The sequence below is a fragment of the Manacus candei genome, unplaced genomic scaffold, assembly GCF_025592945.1.
Source record: "Manacus candei isolate 608988 ecotype Guabito, Panama unplaced genomic scaffold, ASM2559294v1 h1tg000076l, whole genome shotgun sequence".
In the NCBI taxonomy this organism is placed as follows: Eukaryota; Metazoa; Chordata; class Aves; order Passeriformes; family Pipridae; genus Manacus; species Manacus candei.
In genome coordinates this window covers 9,941,004-9,955,550 of record NW_026138124.1, presented here as the reverse complement: position 1 = coordinate 9,955,550, position 14,547 = coordinate 9,941,004, and the positions used below count along the sequence as shown (strand labels likewise).

General features: G+C 41.4%; 1 protein-coding gene across 5 annotated transcripts in view; it reads right to left on the bottom strand.

The window, feature by feature from the left end:
• The window catches only part of USP32 (ubiquitin specific peptidase 32), a 67,342-nt gene that overhangs the window by 17,257 nt on the left and 35,538 nt on the right, over positions 1-14,547 (bottom strand). For 3 of the 5 annotated variants that reach the window (XM_051809375.1, XM_051809377.1, XM_051809376.1), the window contains exons 6-15: positions 11,340-11,471; positions 9,982-10,089; positions 9,119-9,234; positions 8,723-8,785; positions 7,108-7,191; positions 4,335-4,396; positions 4,123-4,225; positions 2,762-2,954; positions 1,455-1,630; positions 591-731 (exon numbers count right to left, since the gene is read on the bottom strand). In XM_051809375.1, coding sequence (XP_051665335.1) covers positions 591-731; positions 1,455-1,630; positions 2,762-2,954; positions 4,123-4,225; positions 4,335-4,396; positions 7,108-7,191; positions 8,723-8,785; positions 9,119-9,234; positions 9,982-10,089; positions 11,340-11,471 — 1,178 coding nt within the window. The remainder of the gene's footprint in view (positions 1-590; positions 732-1,454; positions 1,631-2,761; positions 2,955-4,122; positions 4,226-4,334; positions 4,397-7,107; positions 7,192-8,722; positions 8,786-9,118; positions 9,235-9,981; positions 10,090-11,339; positions 11,472-14,547) is intronic. The other 2 variants (XM_051809379.1, XM_051809378.1) reach the window with 2 other exon arrangements.

Genomic DNA, 14,547 nt, shown 5'->3' with positions numbered 1-14,547 from the left:
AAGTGCTCTGAGCACCTCTTGTGCCAGAGTGCAGGCTCTGCCCCTCCCCTTCCCCAGGCTCCCCTCCTGCCATCTGCTTTTTAGCTCTTCACCAAGTTTTTGCTCATTGTGTTTCTATGACACCGAATCTGAAGGAGCAATTGTTGCCTTCCCCCACTTCATGGAATTGTCAGGGAGAAGAGGAGGGTTTGCAGAGCTGCAGGTGTCCCAGTTTTCATTTCACAGGATTTGCAGACCAGCTGAAAATTTCTCTCAGCTCCTCAAGATGAGTGTTTTGATGCCAAGCCTTTCAAACTGATCTCAGGTTTACTTCTGGCTGCTTTAGCAATCACCACCAGTTGAGCAGCACCCCCTGCCCTGCTGCAGCATCTCCTGGGGATTGTGCTGCAAACCTCCTGCTAAATATCCACAGTTTTCTATCCAAGTCCATTTTGGAGACTGATTTTTCCCAGCTTGCTCTTCCAGACTCTCCATTTAGGATGGGTGGGAGGTGACTGGAGCAGGTGCCCCTGGCAGGGGGTTGGATAAATGAGGTGGTTTGTGTTCTCTCAGTGGTTATGGCAAGTGAAGTGTCTAAAATCCCAACTTACCGGCCTGGGCAAGGACAGATTTGCTCCATACCAGTGGTAAAGTGCTCTCCAGACTGGTTCTGGTACCATCACATAGTCCTTTCCTTCCACCAGCTGTGGAGATCTCTTTAACCTCCCCCCCTCCATTGTTAGTGAGGCAGCCTTGCAAAAAAGAAAAAAGAGGGGTTTTGTCACATCTCAAATGGAAAAATCAGTTTACAGCCACAATGATTTTAGTTCATGAACACAGAACACTCTTTAATTATTAAAAAAAACCTTCTAAGTAGCAATTAGCAACTGCTTTTCATGCTGAAAGATGGTATTTAAATGTAACTACCAACATGCAAGTTTCCTTATTTACTATTTCTCTAAAAGCCTGTCCAGAATAAAATTCATAATGTGTTTCTCTCTTGTGTCACCTCCTCCAACAACTTTGGATGGAGAAATCCAATCCCTGCTCATCACTGATGGTGCTGGGCTGTGTTTCACCTTTCACTTGCACCAACATTGCAAAACCTGTGAGTTTTACAATTTAGTTAATGGTTTTCTGTTGTTATGAACAGCAATAAACTCATCCTCAGATGGAAAATAACAAAGTGCTTCATTATCAAAGTATTTTACATTTAATGCTGCAAGCTGTGTTTCCATAAATACCTTTCCCAGTGTAAGGACATCTTGAATGTTTCTTCTCTCACAAAACACAAAGTAGCCTTAGAAGTAGAACACAATTTTTTTCCCCCTCTTAAAATAAGAGTAAGAAAGCCAAATTTTGTTCTGTGACAAAGCAGGGTTAATTTGGAATTAAGACACCAGCTGACAAAGCTCAACACACAAAAAGCTGTGATATCAGTAACTAAACCAGAGTTTTCCTCTCTTCACACTCACCTTCACTGGTTCCTGTGTCACCAGGGGCTGGTTGTCAATGGCTCCTGGTTTCTGAGGGTTAAGCTGGAGCAGAGCATTCCCATTGCTTCCAAGGAAACACTGGTTGTTGTTGTCTGAAGTGTTGTGCTGCCTGGCAAAGCACACCTCAGAGCCTGGGCTCCCAGGGTAAAGGGTGTCTGCAGCAGAACACAGGGAAAAGGAGAATTTCAGTTCAGGATTCCCCAGGATATAAAGGAATGAGTTACACTCTCTTTTTTTGTTGTTGTTGTTTTTTGTTTTTTTTTTAAAAAAAAAGGTTGTTCAAGTTGGCTGTTCCTTACACTGCAGTTAAACATGCAACTCTTGCCAACCACAGAGGGATAAATGTATTATCTATTATTATCTAATATCTATCTATTATTACAAAAGGTAAAGGAGTGGATAGATGAGCTCCAAATATCACTTACAGGCTTGAAACAGGAGGTTTGTGTGAGCAAATGTGTGGAGCATTTGCTTGTTGTCTGGATGTCTGAATATCAAACTCCTGAATGTCTTACATATAAAACTGAATATATATGCAATAATGCCTTATTTACTTTTCCTTGAAAAGGCAAATGATTTTATTCTGACAGAACCTGCTTTGGTCATGCAGAACACTAAATCTAAATGTCAATTAAAAAAAAAAATAGAAAAAGAACATTTAAGCTAAAACTTGTCTTCTCTTCCTGCCCTTCCTTTATTTTCCCCAAACCCCATCCCCCAAATTCATCAGAGCAACTGATCTAACTTAAATTGAATTTATGATTTTAAAGTACCAGATGCAACATTCAGCTGTCTCACAAGAAAAAAAAAAAATTATCTCCAATTCCCACAAGACCTCATTGAAACCCATCACTAAAATCTCCTCTTTCCCAGAGATGGCTTCAGGATCTGCACAAACTCATTCAAATATAAATCACATGTCCTGTAAAACTACAACTGTCTTTTTCCTAATGGTTTTTGCTGGTTTTTTCCTCTTTTTGGTAGGTGAGGTCATCTCATTGCATGGCAGAGTGCAGAACCAACCAGGCACCAGCTTAAACAACTTAAAGTGAGGACAATCCAGAGAGAAAACAAATGATAAGACAAAAAAACCACCTTGAAAATAATTCTGGAAACTACTCAAAGCAGCTGAACTGCTGTTTAAAAAAGACTAAAAGATCCTAATGATCCTCCAAGTCCTAAAATCCAAAGTGAGTTATGTTTTTAGCTGGAGGGGTTCCATGCAGGGTGGAGGTTTTTTTCAAGAGCTGTTGTACATTAAAGCTCCAAGGAAATAAGGTGCTTACTGCTGCTGCTGGACTCTGAGGCTTCTGAGGCAGTAGAAATATTATCTGAAAACTTTTCTTCTGTTGCACTGCAGTAATTAAGACCTCCCACTTTGTCTTCTCCCTGTTCTGAGGGATTGGCTGGAGCAGCTACGAGGGAATTCTTACCTCCACTCAGGACAGATGAAGGCTCTATCACAACAGGCTTTGCATCCTAAAATGGGCAGAAAAGTGAATTATAAGCCATTATCCAAGACATGGCAGCGAGAACAACCACCAAAATTCACTTGGCACGTCACACAAGCTTTACTCAAAATCCTTGCCACACCTACCAGTGAAAACTCTGCAGGAATGAACAGGCAAAATTGTTCAATGGATGGAATAAATCCTTCTGCACAATGTGAAAATTGAGAAATGCCAGAATTTTCTCTATCTAGATAACACAAAAATCCAACCATTTCAGACAGCTCTAATTACAGACTATAAATATTTGAAGATCTGTCCCTGCTGAATTTCACATGGTTAAATGAGAACAGCAAGCACGAGAACAAAAAACACATTCCTTCCCCAAACCTGCAGCATTTTCACAGCAATTCTGAGTTAATGGCCTTGTGCCACCAGGCAAAGGATTAGGGATGAAATCCTTAGCACATCTGAGCACTTACACCAGGACAAGGATCAAATTACCTGCTATTTCAGGCATTTAAGGCATCGTTTGTCCAATTCATTGTGCACAAAGAATAATTGTCATTACATGGTTAGTTAACACACACACACTGCAGTTTTCTGAGTCCTTTCAGTTATTTGTTTTTATAAAACAAAGCAAATACTCATAGGATTACTTATGATGATATAAAACTCCTCTGAGAAGTTTATTTCACTTGTTTAACCTGCAAACGATATTTATCTCCACCTCAGTTACATTTTATTAAATTTAATTCTAGTAAATGCTCTTTCTTCTGTAAGATTCACAGTGAACATTTTGGAGGGTATTAAAGAGCACCAGTGACTGTCAGGTTTCAGTAGGATTCCTTTGATCACCATCAGGTACTGGGGCTACTTTTCACATTCTCTCTAAATCAAATTATAGCAATTCCCTCCTGATTTGCCCAGAAAATGCCCAGTGTGTGTGTTTGTCCCAACTAAAGCAAATTTTTTATCAAATCCAGATTATCACCAAATGGATCAGAAGACTTGAGGGAAGTACTACTGTTCTGAGAGGCAGGAATGAGGGAAGTAATTATTTGCCACCAAGAGACAGGAGATGCTTCATTTCAAGCATTATTGGTAAGCAGTTGTTTGCTCCACAATATATTTCCATCAACACGTTCACAAACAGAAGATATCACTTATTCAGTGTGGATTATTATAATTATACTTACATATTTGACATATTCTTTCCACTGGTGCCACCAGGGCATGGCAATGAGAAACCAGTTGTGCCCTGGCTGGAGGCCATACCTGCTCTCTCTTTCTAACCAGCCTCTGCACACAGAGAACATGAATTGTGAGCTGAAACAGGGGACTCCCAGTGCTTTGGAAAAATCAGAAAAGCTGACTCTGAAACGCTGGAGGTCCTGAGGAAAACACACACCTGATAATCTGTCCCTCCTCCTCCGGGGTGGCAGGTCTGAGCCCCAGCACTATGTGACACACCTGCAAAAGGAAAGGTGTCCTGGTTAAGAACCACACAGCAAACAAAAGCAAAAACCAGCTCCAATGGGACTTTACAGCTTTTTTTTTTTTTTTTAAATTATGCAGTAAGATGAACTAAAATTGAAATAAATAAAGAAGTGTTTTGAGTTATGAGGTTCACAACCCATTCCTGCTGTTAAGACAAAGACACCAAGAATGTCAAATGCCCCAAGAGGTGAACAGTTGTCATTATTTAGTTTATTTATGTAGTTTATTTATATAGTTTATTGCTATTACATTTATCAGAGTTTATACAGCTTATCATATATTGTATTATTTAGTTTCATTCTTTTCAGGTCTGTGCAAGATCCCAGGACTGACACGGATCAGACACACAAATTAAGATGTTTGGATGTACTGCAGAGAGGGAATGAGGAACTGGGAGAGCAGAAGCTGTTGGAAGAGGATAAACTAAAGGCTAAAACAAAATGGAAAGGGGGAAAATGGGGAGAAGTGGTTATATCTAGGACTTTTTAGTTTTGAACCAAACACAGGAGAAAAAGCACCATCTCCTGGGTGGGGTTTTATTCCCAGGAGAGGACAGTCCCAAGTTTTGCTCCTCATACCAGGATTTACAGTCTTATATCTCTTTTGAGGCCATCGATTTGCATCTCATCTGGAGATTTCTCCATAAAATATCTTATTTAAATTTATATTGCAGTGAGAGAGACCATTTCACATTCTGGATGGAGGAAAGGTCATTAGCTGAGGGGAAAAGCAACAGATTTTCCAGCACCCACAACACAGCTGGTCCTGGTGTTCCCTTCTAAATTCATCCAACACCGAGCTAATAGGAGATTCATCAGAGAAAGCAACCCCTCTGCAAACAAAGCAATTTGTTGACAAGCTTTCCGAGATGCTGCACTCAGAATATTTGGTTTTTGTCTGCGGATGAGACACAGCTCAAACGCCCAGACAAATCAATGGCAGGCTCTGCCCTCCCTGTGCCTCACTGATACAGCTGTCAAAAAAATAAAAATTAAAACAAAAAGCTGAAGTCAAAATACAGCAAAACTGTGCCAGGAATTAAAAAAAAAAAAATACTGTAAATGAGGCTCCCAGTGAGCAGTGTGTGACACTGGGGATGTGCAATCAGCACCAGGACAGATTTATTACAGGTTCAATATTGCAGAGATATTTGTTAGTTCATCAATACTAAGTTATGATGGGATATTTCAGGCTAGACAGGTCAAAAATAAAGGCAGCCCTTCTTGAGAAGGTTGCAATGTAAGCAAAACCTGATGCAATCAGAGATAAAAAGAATCTGAAGAACTTTCTGGTGTTATTCTTTCCAGCTGTGGCCTCAGAATACTCTCACTCAGTTTAGCTGCCCTAAAGTTCTTGGAAAAGTGTCATTCAAAATGCAATTTATAAAGTAGTCCTGGGTCACAAGCAGGAGAATCAGCATGTGCTATTCAGGTAGCTTTTTGCCATGACTTTATTAAAAAAAAAGCCCAAACCACACAGTTTCTCTCTGATTAAGTATTTTTCTGCTACAATCTGACCCTGTTACTGTTTAAGATTCACTGGGAAGATGGGAATGAAGCCCACTGGTTCTCCTTGGCCTTCCCTGGAAGAACTGAGACTCTCAAACAGGGCTGGAGGTGAATTTAGGTGAATCCTAAATTAGGATTATTATTATCATTATTGAAACTCCAAGTATCAACCTCTACAGAAAACAGGCAAGGAACAAACTGCAGTGCATGAAAATACTCTTTGGGTTTTTTTTTCCCCTGCATAAAGTGAGCCAGAGCTAAAATATGGCTTTTAAGGATTTAGAGAAATCCAATTCAAGCTCAATTAAAACCAAATTCAGCACATACTTAATCCTCAGCTGCTGCAACAGAGCAGTGATATGATATCACAGCTTCCAAGGGCTGCCTCATTAAGGAAGCAGTGAGAGGCACCTCAGAGGGCCTGAGCAGAAATTGGAAAGGGAAACTGGAAATTGGAAAGGGAAACTGGAAATTGGAAAGGGAAACTGGAAATTGGAAAGGGAAACTGGAAATTGGAAAGGGAAACTGGAAATGGAAAGGGAAACTGGAAATGGAAAGGGAAAGGGAAAGGGAAACTGGAAATGGAAAGGGAAAGGGAAACTGGAAATGGAAAGGGAAACTGGAAATGGAAAGGGAAACTGGAAATGGAAAGGGAAACTGGAAATGGAAAGGGAAACTGGAAATGGAAAGGGAAACTGGAAATGGAAAGGGAAACTGGAAATGGAAAGGGAAACTGGAAATGGAAAGGGAAACTGGAAATGGAAAGGGAAACTGGAAATGGAAAGGGAAACTGGTTGCAAAATCTAAAGGGAAGGAGAGATTTTTCTCCTTCCCTGAGTCACTTCCTTGGTGAAGATTGGCCACCAAACCCCTTTGAGAAGTCAGCCTCTGTCTGATGGAAAATACCCCTGCTGATACAGCTGGAATTCCATTTTCTGAACACTACACCGGGTTCACTTTAACAACCTGTGCTTTAGGCATCTCCACCCACTGAAAGGAACAATAACCAAGCTGAGAATCCTCTGTGAGGGCAACTGAGCTGCAAAGCCACAGCCCCTCGTGCCCGGGCTCGCGCGGCAGCGCTGACACAAGGGCTGAGCCTGCACCTCATGGCCATGCAAGGAGCTCAGGAGTTCATCTCCAGCACTGTCAAGCTGAAATTTCCAGTAAACATACCTGAAAAAGTAGATTTAAAAACTCATTGGCAAGTGAACTCTTCACACTCCAGATCTGGTAGTCCTCCAGAGTGAGGTGTCCGAGCTGAGAGGGAGGAGGAGGAGGGAAGGGGAAGGAAAAACCATCAAACCATTGAGTTCTAGTAAAATGCTCATTAAATGTCTCACACCAGACAAGACTTTTATTGTACAAGTCTGATAAAAACTAGCACCCACCACTTTGACAGTAAAGTTTGATTCAATAAAAGAAGAAAAACCCAGTTTTAGCACAAAAAACCCAATCCAGAGAACCCAAAAGCTTTGAGAGGAGAGGATGAGCTGTAACCTCTGCTCCATCACTCAGATTTCACTGTCACCCCCTGCATCCATTCAGACCCCCACCATCTCCCTCTGTGGGTTGGGAAAAACCAGTTTGGATCATCCAGTGTTTATGATCTCCCCTAACAACACAAGTCCCATTAATTGTGAACCCCCTGCCCAGTCAGAGCAGTGAAACACTGCCCAGTGTCACTCCTGCTTTCCAACCATCCAGGGGTGGGATCAATCTGATTTTTTATATGGTAATATAATTCATAGCCAATTTTCCAGCAGTGGCAGTTGCTCTGCCTGCTCTTACAGCCCATTTTCTCCAGAGTTCACCCAGGTCAAAGCTAACACACAAAAAGAGGTTAAATAATTTATGTAATTACTGCACCATCAGCTCTTTCCAGCACTCCATTGATGATGCAACTAGGAAAGATATTCTGAAGACTTAAGTCATTTTTTTTTAACTCTTTGTGGAATCAAGACTGCTGGACACTTGCTTAAAAATTACCTTTTTTTAAAAAAGTAAACAATAAAACCCTCAAAGGATGAAAAGAGAGAGAAGCCACATATTCCACTGCTTTGGCAATTAAAGAATTGCAATAAAATATCTGCCCACCACTTTGTTGGAGCCCAAGCAAGCAAAACAACTACTCAAACAAGTAATTAAGCATTTCTAGGCATTCTTTACAGTTTTCATAAATTATTTATAGTTTCCAGACACTTTTCCCAATTAGTGGAGCAGAGGATGAAATAATGGAAACAACTCTGTTGTTCAAGGGTGATAACTCCAAATCTCCTCACCCCCAAAAGCAAGGACATAATTACAGATTTACACCCAGTTCACTCTAAAGCACAATATAAACTAAAAAGACTTTTTGTTGTGTGTCAGATCCCTCCATAATTTCACAGAGGCACATTCCAGCACAGGAGGATAATGTGTCTTTACACAGCATAAAATAGAAGTTAAACTTATGCTCTCTTTTTCATAAGATCATTTTTAACACGAACCAAAAGAACAGTTTCTCCAGGCAAGCATCAGATTTAAAACTGGTGTTAGTGATACACAGTGCAGGCTTCAAATTCATTTCATCTGGTTATGTATTTTTGGGTGAGTTTCATATATAAAAATGGCTTATAAAATTCAAACCTCTCACAGAACAACGTGGTAAATTGTAATGGAGAAGTGACATTTCTTGAAAGAGATTCTTTTATTGACCCGTCTCTGCTCTGAAGAAAGGTTTTACTTCCTTACAAATAAACTGAAGATACAGGGGTGTAAAAGTGACAGGGAAAGAACAGCAAATTCCTACCTTTGTGTTATCATGGGTATGCAAAATATCTTCTACGATCTCAGCCAAACCCATGTCCAGCTCCTTAAACAGAAGGACAGGAAACCTGAGTTAGAGTCTCCCAGCACTCTCTGGAGCTGAATTCAGAATAAAAATGTAACTGTAAGGGATGCTGATGATAAGTATGTAACTCAGAACTGAGGGCTTCCATAGCTGAGGTTTCTTTATGGGAAAGAAGAAATACAATAATGAAATGGTTCTGCTTTGGGCAGGTCAGAGCTGTGCAAGGCAAGGCACACCCAGTTATCCACCTCCCTCAGATCAGGGAGGTCAGGGCAGCCTGTTCAGTGTTCCCATTCCAGCTTTGGAAGGATGGTTTGAAGAAAGGGGAGGAGTAAGAAGCCAAGCACAACTCACGGGTATTTTATCCGTCCGATTGTCCTTCCACACCTCCAGCAGAGCCACCACCATGTCCCTGAGCTCCGTGCGGGACAGCACCCCGTCCCTGTCCACGTCAAACACCTTGAAGCAAACTGAGAGGGGAGGAAACGACTTAGAGCCACTCAACAACTCTCCTTTTCTACCTCTTGCAGAGTCACAAGAAGCTGATTTAGTGCTGGCAGTGGTGATGAGGCAGGATCTGTGTGTGGTGGGGAGGAAGTGGAGCAGCTGTGTTTAATAAACTGCAATCTAGATCCCTGCAATCCTCTGCTGTGTTTTCTGCTGTGACAGAGCAGGGAACATATGTGCATCCAGAAACTTCCAGGGAGTGATGGCTTTTGAGTTGCAGCAATATGGCTTTGGGAAAGGAGGGAACAAAAAGTGTCTCAAAACACCAGAACCTTGCAGGGAGCCAGCTGAGGACTGGGCAGTGAAAAGCCACAACATGCTGTTTTAGCACAAGACAATCAAATAGGACATTTGGTTTATATTATATATAATGAGCAGGTAAGTGTTTGCACTTTATTGAGATACACACTTCTGCATCATGATGCAGAACACTACAAAAGAACTTCGGAAATATGGTTTTTTCCCAGTTTGATAATTTATGTGAAACTACTGGTAAGTTATAAAATATACAGAATTAGGTTTAATCATCCTTTATAAAAGGAAACATTGATATTTAAAGTTCCTGTAATTTTTTTAACTTCCAGAATCTGTCAACCTTTCCCAGACACACATTTGTTCAGCGGGAAAAAAACCTCTCAAAATGTGAAAACAACTAAACCTCAAACTGAAAAACTCCTCTAAAATTAACAGTTAACATTTTGCATACTTACACTTCTGTCTTTCTGCCAAGGGTCCCCTGCAACATGCTGAGAGCCCACAGGAAATTTCTTTAAAATCTATGTGATTGTCTCGGTTTTCATCAAAAGCATTAAACAAACCTGCAAACCACAAAAGCATCTCCTGTTACAGCACCTGACAGTCCCACACTCAGCATTTCCAGGAGGGGTTAATGGGTAACATTGGCAAGGAGAAGTACAAACACTTGTAATTTATTCTTATTAAGTGTAATAAAGACAATTAAGCAGCACTAAGACCATTTCAAGGTGAATCAAATCGCTGGTCAAGCCAGGGCTGGGGAGGGATCAGGAATTCTGATTTACAGGGAACATCTGAACCAGCATGGTCAGGACAGGCCTCTTCCCAAAGGCTAAGGGACAAAACAATCTCAGATGCCAAATGCCTTCACTTTTCCAGTGTGCCTGGCAGAAATTCCTATGGAAATCACTGAATTTCACTGCAAATTTGGCCCTCAGGAGCTTTAGTTACCAGCCTTCAAAGGACTTATCAATTCCATTCATTCAGCACTTATAACCTTCTTTATCCCATGTTATTTTTTTTTTAGCAGCAGTGACTCCACAGAAGCCATAGAATGACCAGAAACCATCCAAGCTTCCCCACAGCAGCTGTGGAAATTTATATCACTAAATAGATAAAACACACTTAGGAACAAAAGAATATGGGGATAAATCCCTATGGAATTGGACATAAGCTCTGATTTTTTTTAACAGTTTGCATCCACTGCAGATGAATTTCCCATTTTCTACTTGCTTGTCAGTGAAGCCAAGCATTTGGTGACAAAAAAATTGCCACTCCTGGACTGCAGACAAAAAACTTGGGTGCAAGTGGAACGTTCCTGAATGTCCTGATGTGCTGCAGCAAATGGCAACTGCACAACTGAAACCTCCAGTTCTGATCAGAGTGGCTTCAACTGGACAGACCAGTTGGGTTATTAACAGAAATAACAACAGACAAACCTCCTGAGTGAGTGTCCTGAATTAAATCTTCCTTAACTTGCACTGCTGGGGAAGGGTCTCTCACTCAGTTTGTCGTGACAGAATCTTAAGGAACCCAGTGAAAAATTTTAAGCAGCTACAGGGCAACTTACACAGAAATTTTGCTGTATTTCCTGACAACTCCTAAGAATGAAACATCACTTCCCTCATCAGTCCAGATTTCCCAACAAACAGGGATTTCTCAGGCATCATTTCCCACTTCCCAAGAGTCAGGACCCAGCGGAACGATCGTGTCATCGAAGCCTAAAAGCCATTTTAGAACAGGCCCAATTTGAAGCCGTAACATCTGTCAGGATTTTGTGTGTCCTCCTCACACTCCTGATCCCATTCCATACCTTCACTCAGAGATGGATGAATTGGAGGGGAAACCAAGGGGGCAAATGTTTCTAAGTCAAAGCGTCCCGTTCTCGACTGAGCCTTCAGCAGCCAGTAGCGCTTCTCCAGGTCGATGATGTCGGACTCTTCCACTGCACAACCAACAAAAAGAAATCAGATTTTATCTTCTTTATCCACAGAACCTTCTCACCTACTCCCCAACAAGGAGTTCAGCATCAGTAGCACCATCACAAGCGTTTAGAGATACAGAAAGGAGCTTTTCCCGCTGCTGAAGGTTCCTGCAGCCTCTTCATTCTCACCTGTTTCTTGAACAGGTAGTTTATAAGTGCAATATCTTATTTTCCCAAAATATCCAGTATTTAAACCCTCAAAAAGGAGAGTAAAGTAGCACTTTTGAAAAATCTCAGATCTTTTAGGAAAAAATAATGTGGTACTTGCCTCAATTCTTCTGATACAGTAACAAGGTTAAATTTTAATGCAGCATTTTAACACTATTCAGCATTTCCCCCCAAATTAAAAAGAGTTTGTTTCACATTATTATTTATACTATAGAATCATTTAGAATCCCACTCAACGTTAGGGAGTGATTACACAAACCCACAAGACACTTTATGCAGAGGAACTTATAAGGCAATTTAAAGAGGGAGGGGGAAAAACCAAACCCCAAAACCAATTAGCAAAACAAGGTGCTAAACAAGAGTAAATAAAATTAGCCAGAGGAAGGACTTGTGCTTTCTTTCCAAACCTCATCCACAAATGCTGGTCTTATGCTTGATCCTTGAAATTAAATATATAAATATATATATATATAAATAACAAGATTAAGTTTCTGCTCAACAATACTTTTAACCTTTTTACATATGCAAGTGTGTCACAACACTGCTTTAGGTCAGTGCAAATTAATTGGTGCTCAAATAGATGTGTAATGACAAAGCTGTCTATATTAAGCACCACTACGTGTGATCTCATTCCCAGATGGTTCTGAGCCCTTAAATCCACGCCAGCTTTCTAATAGGTTTAACTTGAGCTATTTGGCCTGGTTTAGTCTAGAGAAACAATAATAATCCTGTAAGGTTTAAGAAAAGAAGAGCTCCCCCCTCTAAAAACTTATGTGTCAGATTGGAAATTTATTTCTTTCTTATCCTGTTTCTGTTATTAGTTTACTTAGAGTAGTAACTTAGGTAATTCACAGTGAGTTGTAATACCCAGCACACCATTTGATGCATCAAAACCTACACAACACCTCGCCCTCAGCAGCAGAAAGTTGGGGAAAATCTGAGTCAAATGCAAGGAGTTGGAGTGGAAGGGGTTTGCATCTTCCTGTGAGGGATTTTTAGCCAGAAAAGTGACATCAGTGCAAACACGTCCCTTGTGCTCTGTGCAGTCACAGCCAGATCCTGGGGTGCAGCTCTGGGGGCACAGCAAGGTGACCCACCCCAAGCCCTGCCTCCCACCCCCAGGGAGGGCTGAGTGATGGAGAACAAGGAAATACAGCACCCCCAGGCTGGGCTCAGCACCCCCAGGCTGGGCTCAGCACCCCCAGGGCATCATTTCCAGCTGCTGCACTTGCACAGTGACTTAAGAGCTGATCCAGAAGAAAAACTGATTTCCTTTCTCCTCTCCCCCTCCTTCCCAGCTGGATCAATTCCCTGCTCCACCATCTCCTGGCTCCTGGTTGTGTCGTGATCACAAAGTCATTTGGGTTGGAAGGGACCTTTAAGGGTCACCCTGCAGGGAGTGACCCTTCTGGTGGATCAGGTTTTCAGAGCCCCATTCCAGTTGGTTTTGGATGTTTCCATGGATGAGGCATCCACCACCCCTCTGGGCAACCCCACCACAAAAAATTACCCCCCTCATATCTCTCAGTTTAAATTCATTATCACCACAAGTCTGTCCCCAACACATAAGGAAGCAATAATTTAAATAAATAAAGGAACATTATTCTGCTAGAAATCAAGAAAGAGAAATAGTTATTTCTTTGAAACATCACAGCCCTGATACCTTAGGGCTGCCACAGACGTGAGCAGAGCAGTCAAGTGATGGAGAACTGGAATGTTCCATGAAATACAAGGAAATACAGAAAGGCACCCAGGGGATGTCTCCATCACAGTGCCTTGATGATTTAACAACATGCTTCCCCACAACAGCCAGTGTATCAACACAGGAGACAATCTACCCAATCAAATCCACTTTTCCTCAGTCCTGTCACCTCTCCAGGTGTCAGGGGGTCACAGCAGGGACAGGAGAGCTCACAAGAGGTGACATCCCAAACAACTGCACTGCCATTTACAGATGCACAGCCCCCTCACTGCTCTCATCAGCAAACACAACAGCAGCATTTGTGTGCTCCTGCTCCCTTGTTCCCTCAATCACTTTGTTCCCTTTTAATCCACCTTGTAACAAGGAGGAATAACAAGTGGGGGAGTTGCACTTTGTTCCTGAAATGATGCAACACCCAGGATACTCCAAAACCTCAAGGAAGCTCATCCTGCCCTCGGTGAAGGGTAAATCTGCAGAAACCTGCTTTGCCTGGCAGCTGCAATGTTTATCTTCAGTAATTAAGAACTGAAAGACTGTTTTATTGTCAAATATCTACAGTAGAACCTAGCTGCATTCTGGTTTTTAATTGTACTTTACAGAGGTTTCTACAGGGGTAACTTGTTTTGTTCTTTTATCTCCAAGAAGAAAGGTTATCAGAAAGCATTTCAGTTCAAGCAGTGGTTGGAATGACACGGACATTTAAAAGGTAAAGAATTTTCCAATAATCACCTTTAAAGGAACAGCTGATAAGCATTAGCATAAGTGTTACACTTGTATTACAGCAGCCCCAGTACACTGACTTTTGAGGAAAAGACGAACATTTTAGAAAGTAAAACTGGCAAAGCAGTAAATACCATTCTTAGCACTAATCAGCCTTACAGAGATTAGGTTGAACACAAGTAAAAATGTGACAAAAGAGTATTTTTCATTTATAGTCCTAAGGAACTGTAGCCCACTGCAATAGTTTCAGGTAACAAAATCCAGAGGATTTACTGGATTGCAGCCCACGTGAAGTTTAAGTGCAGCTGAGAAAGCAGCTGTTGCATAATTTGATTTCTCCAGAGTGAATTTTTGCACCTAATCTTGTAAGTCACTCTCAGGATATGCAGTGCATCATCTATTCCTCCATAAATGTGAACTGAAAGAAATCTCTGGCAATTTGGGGAA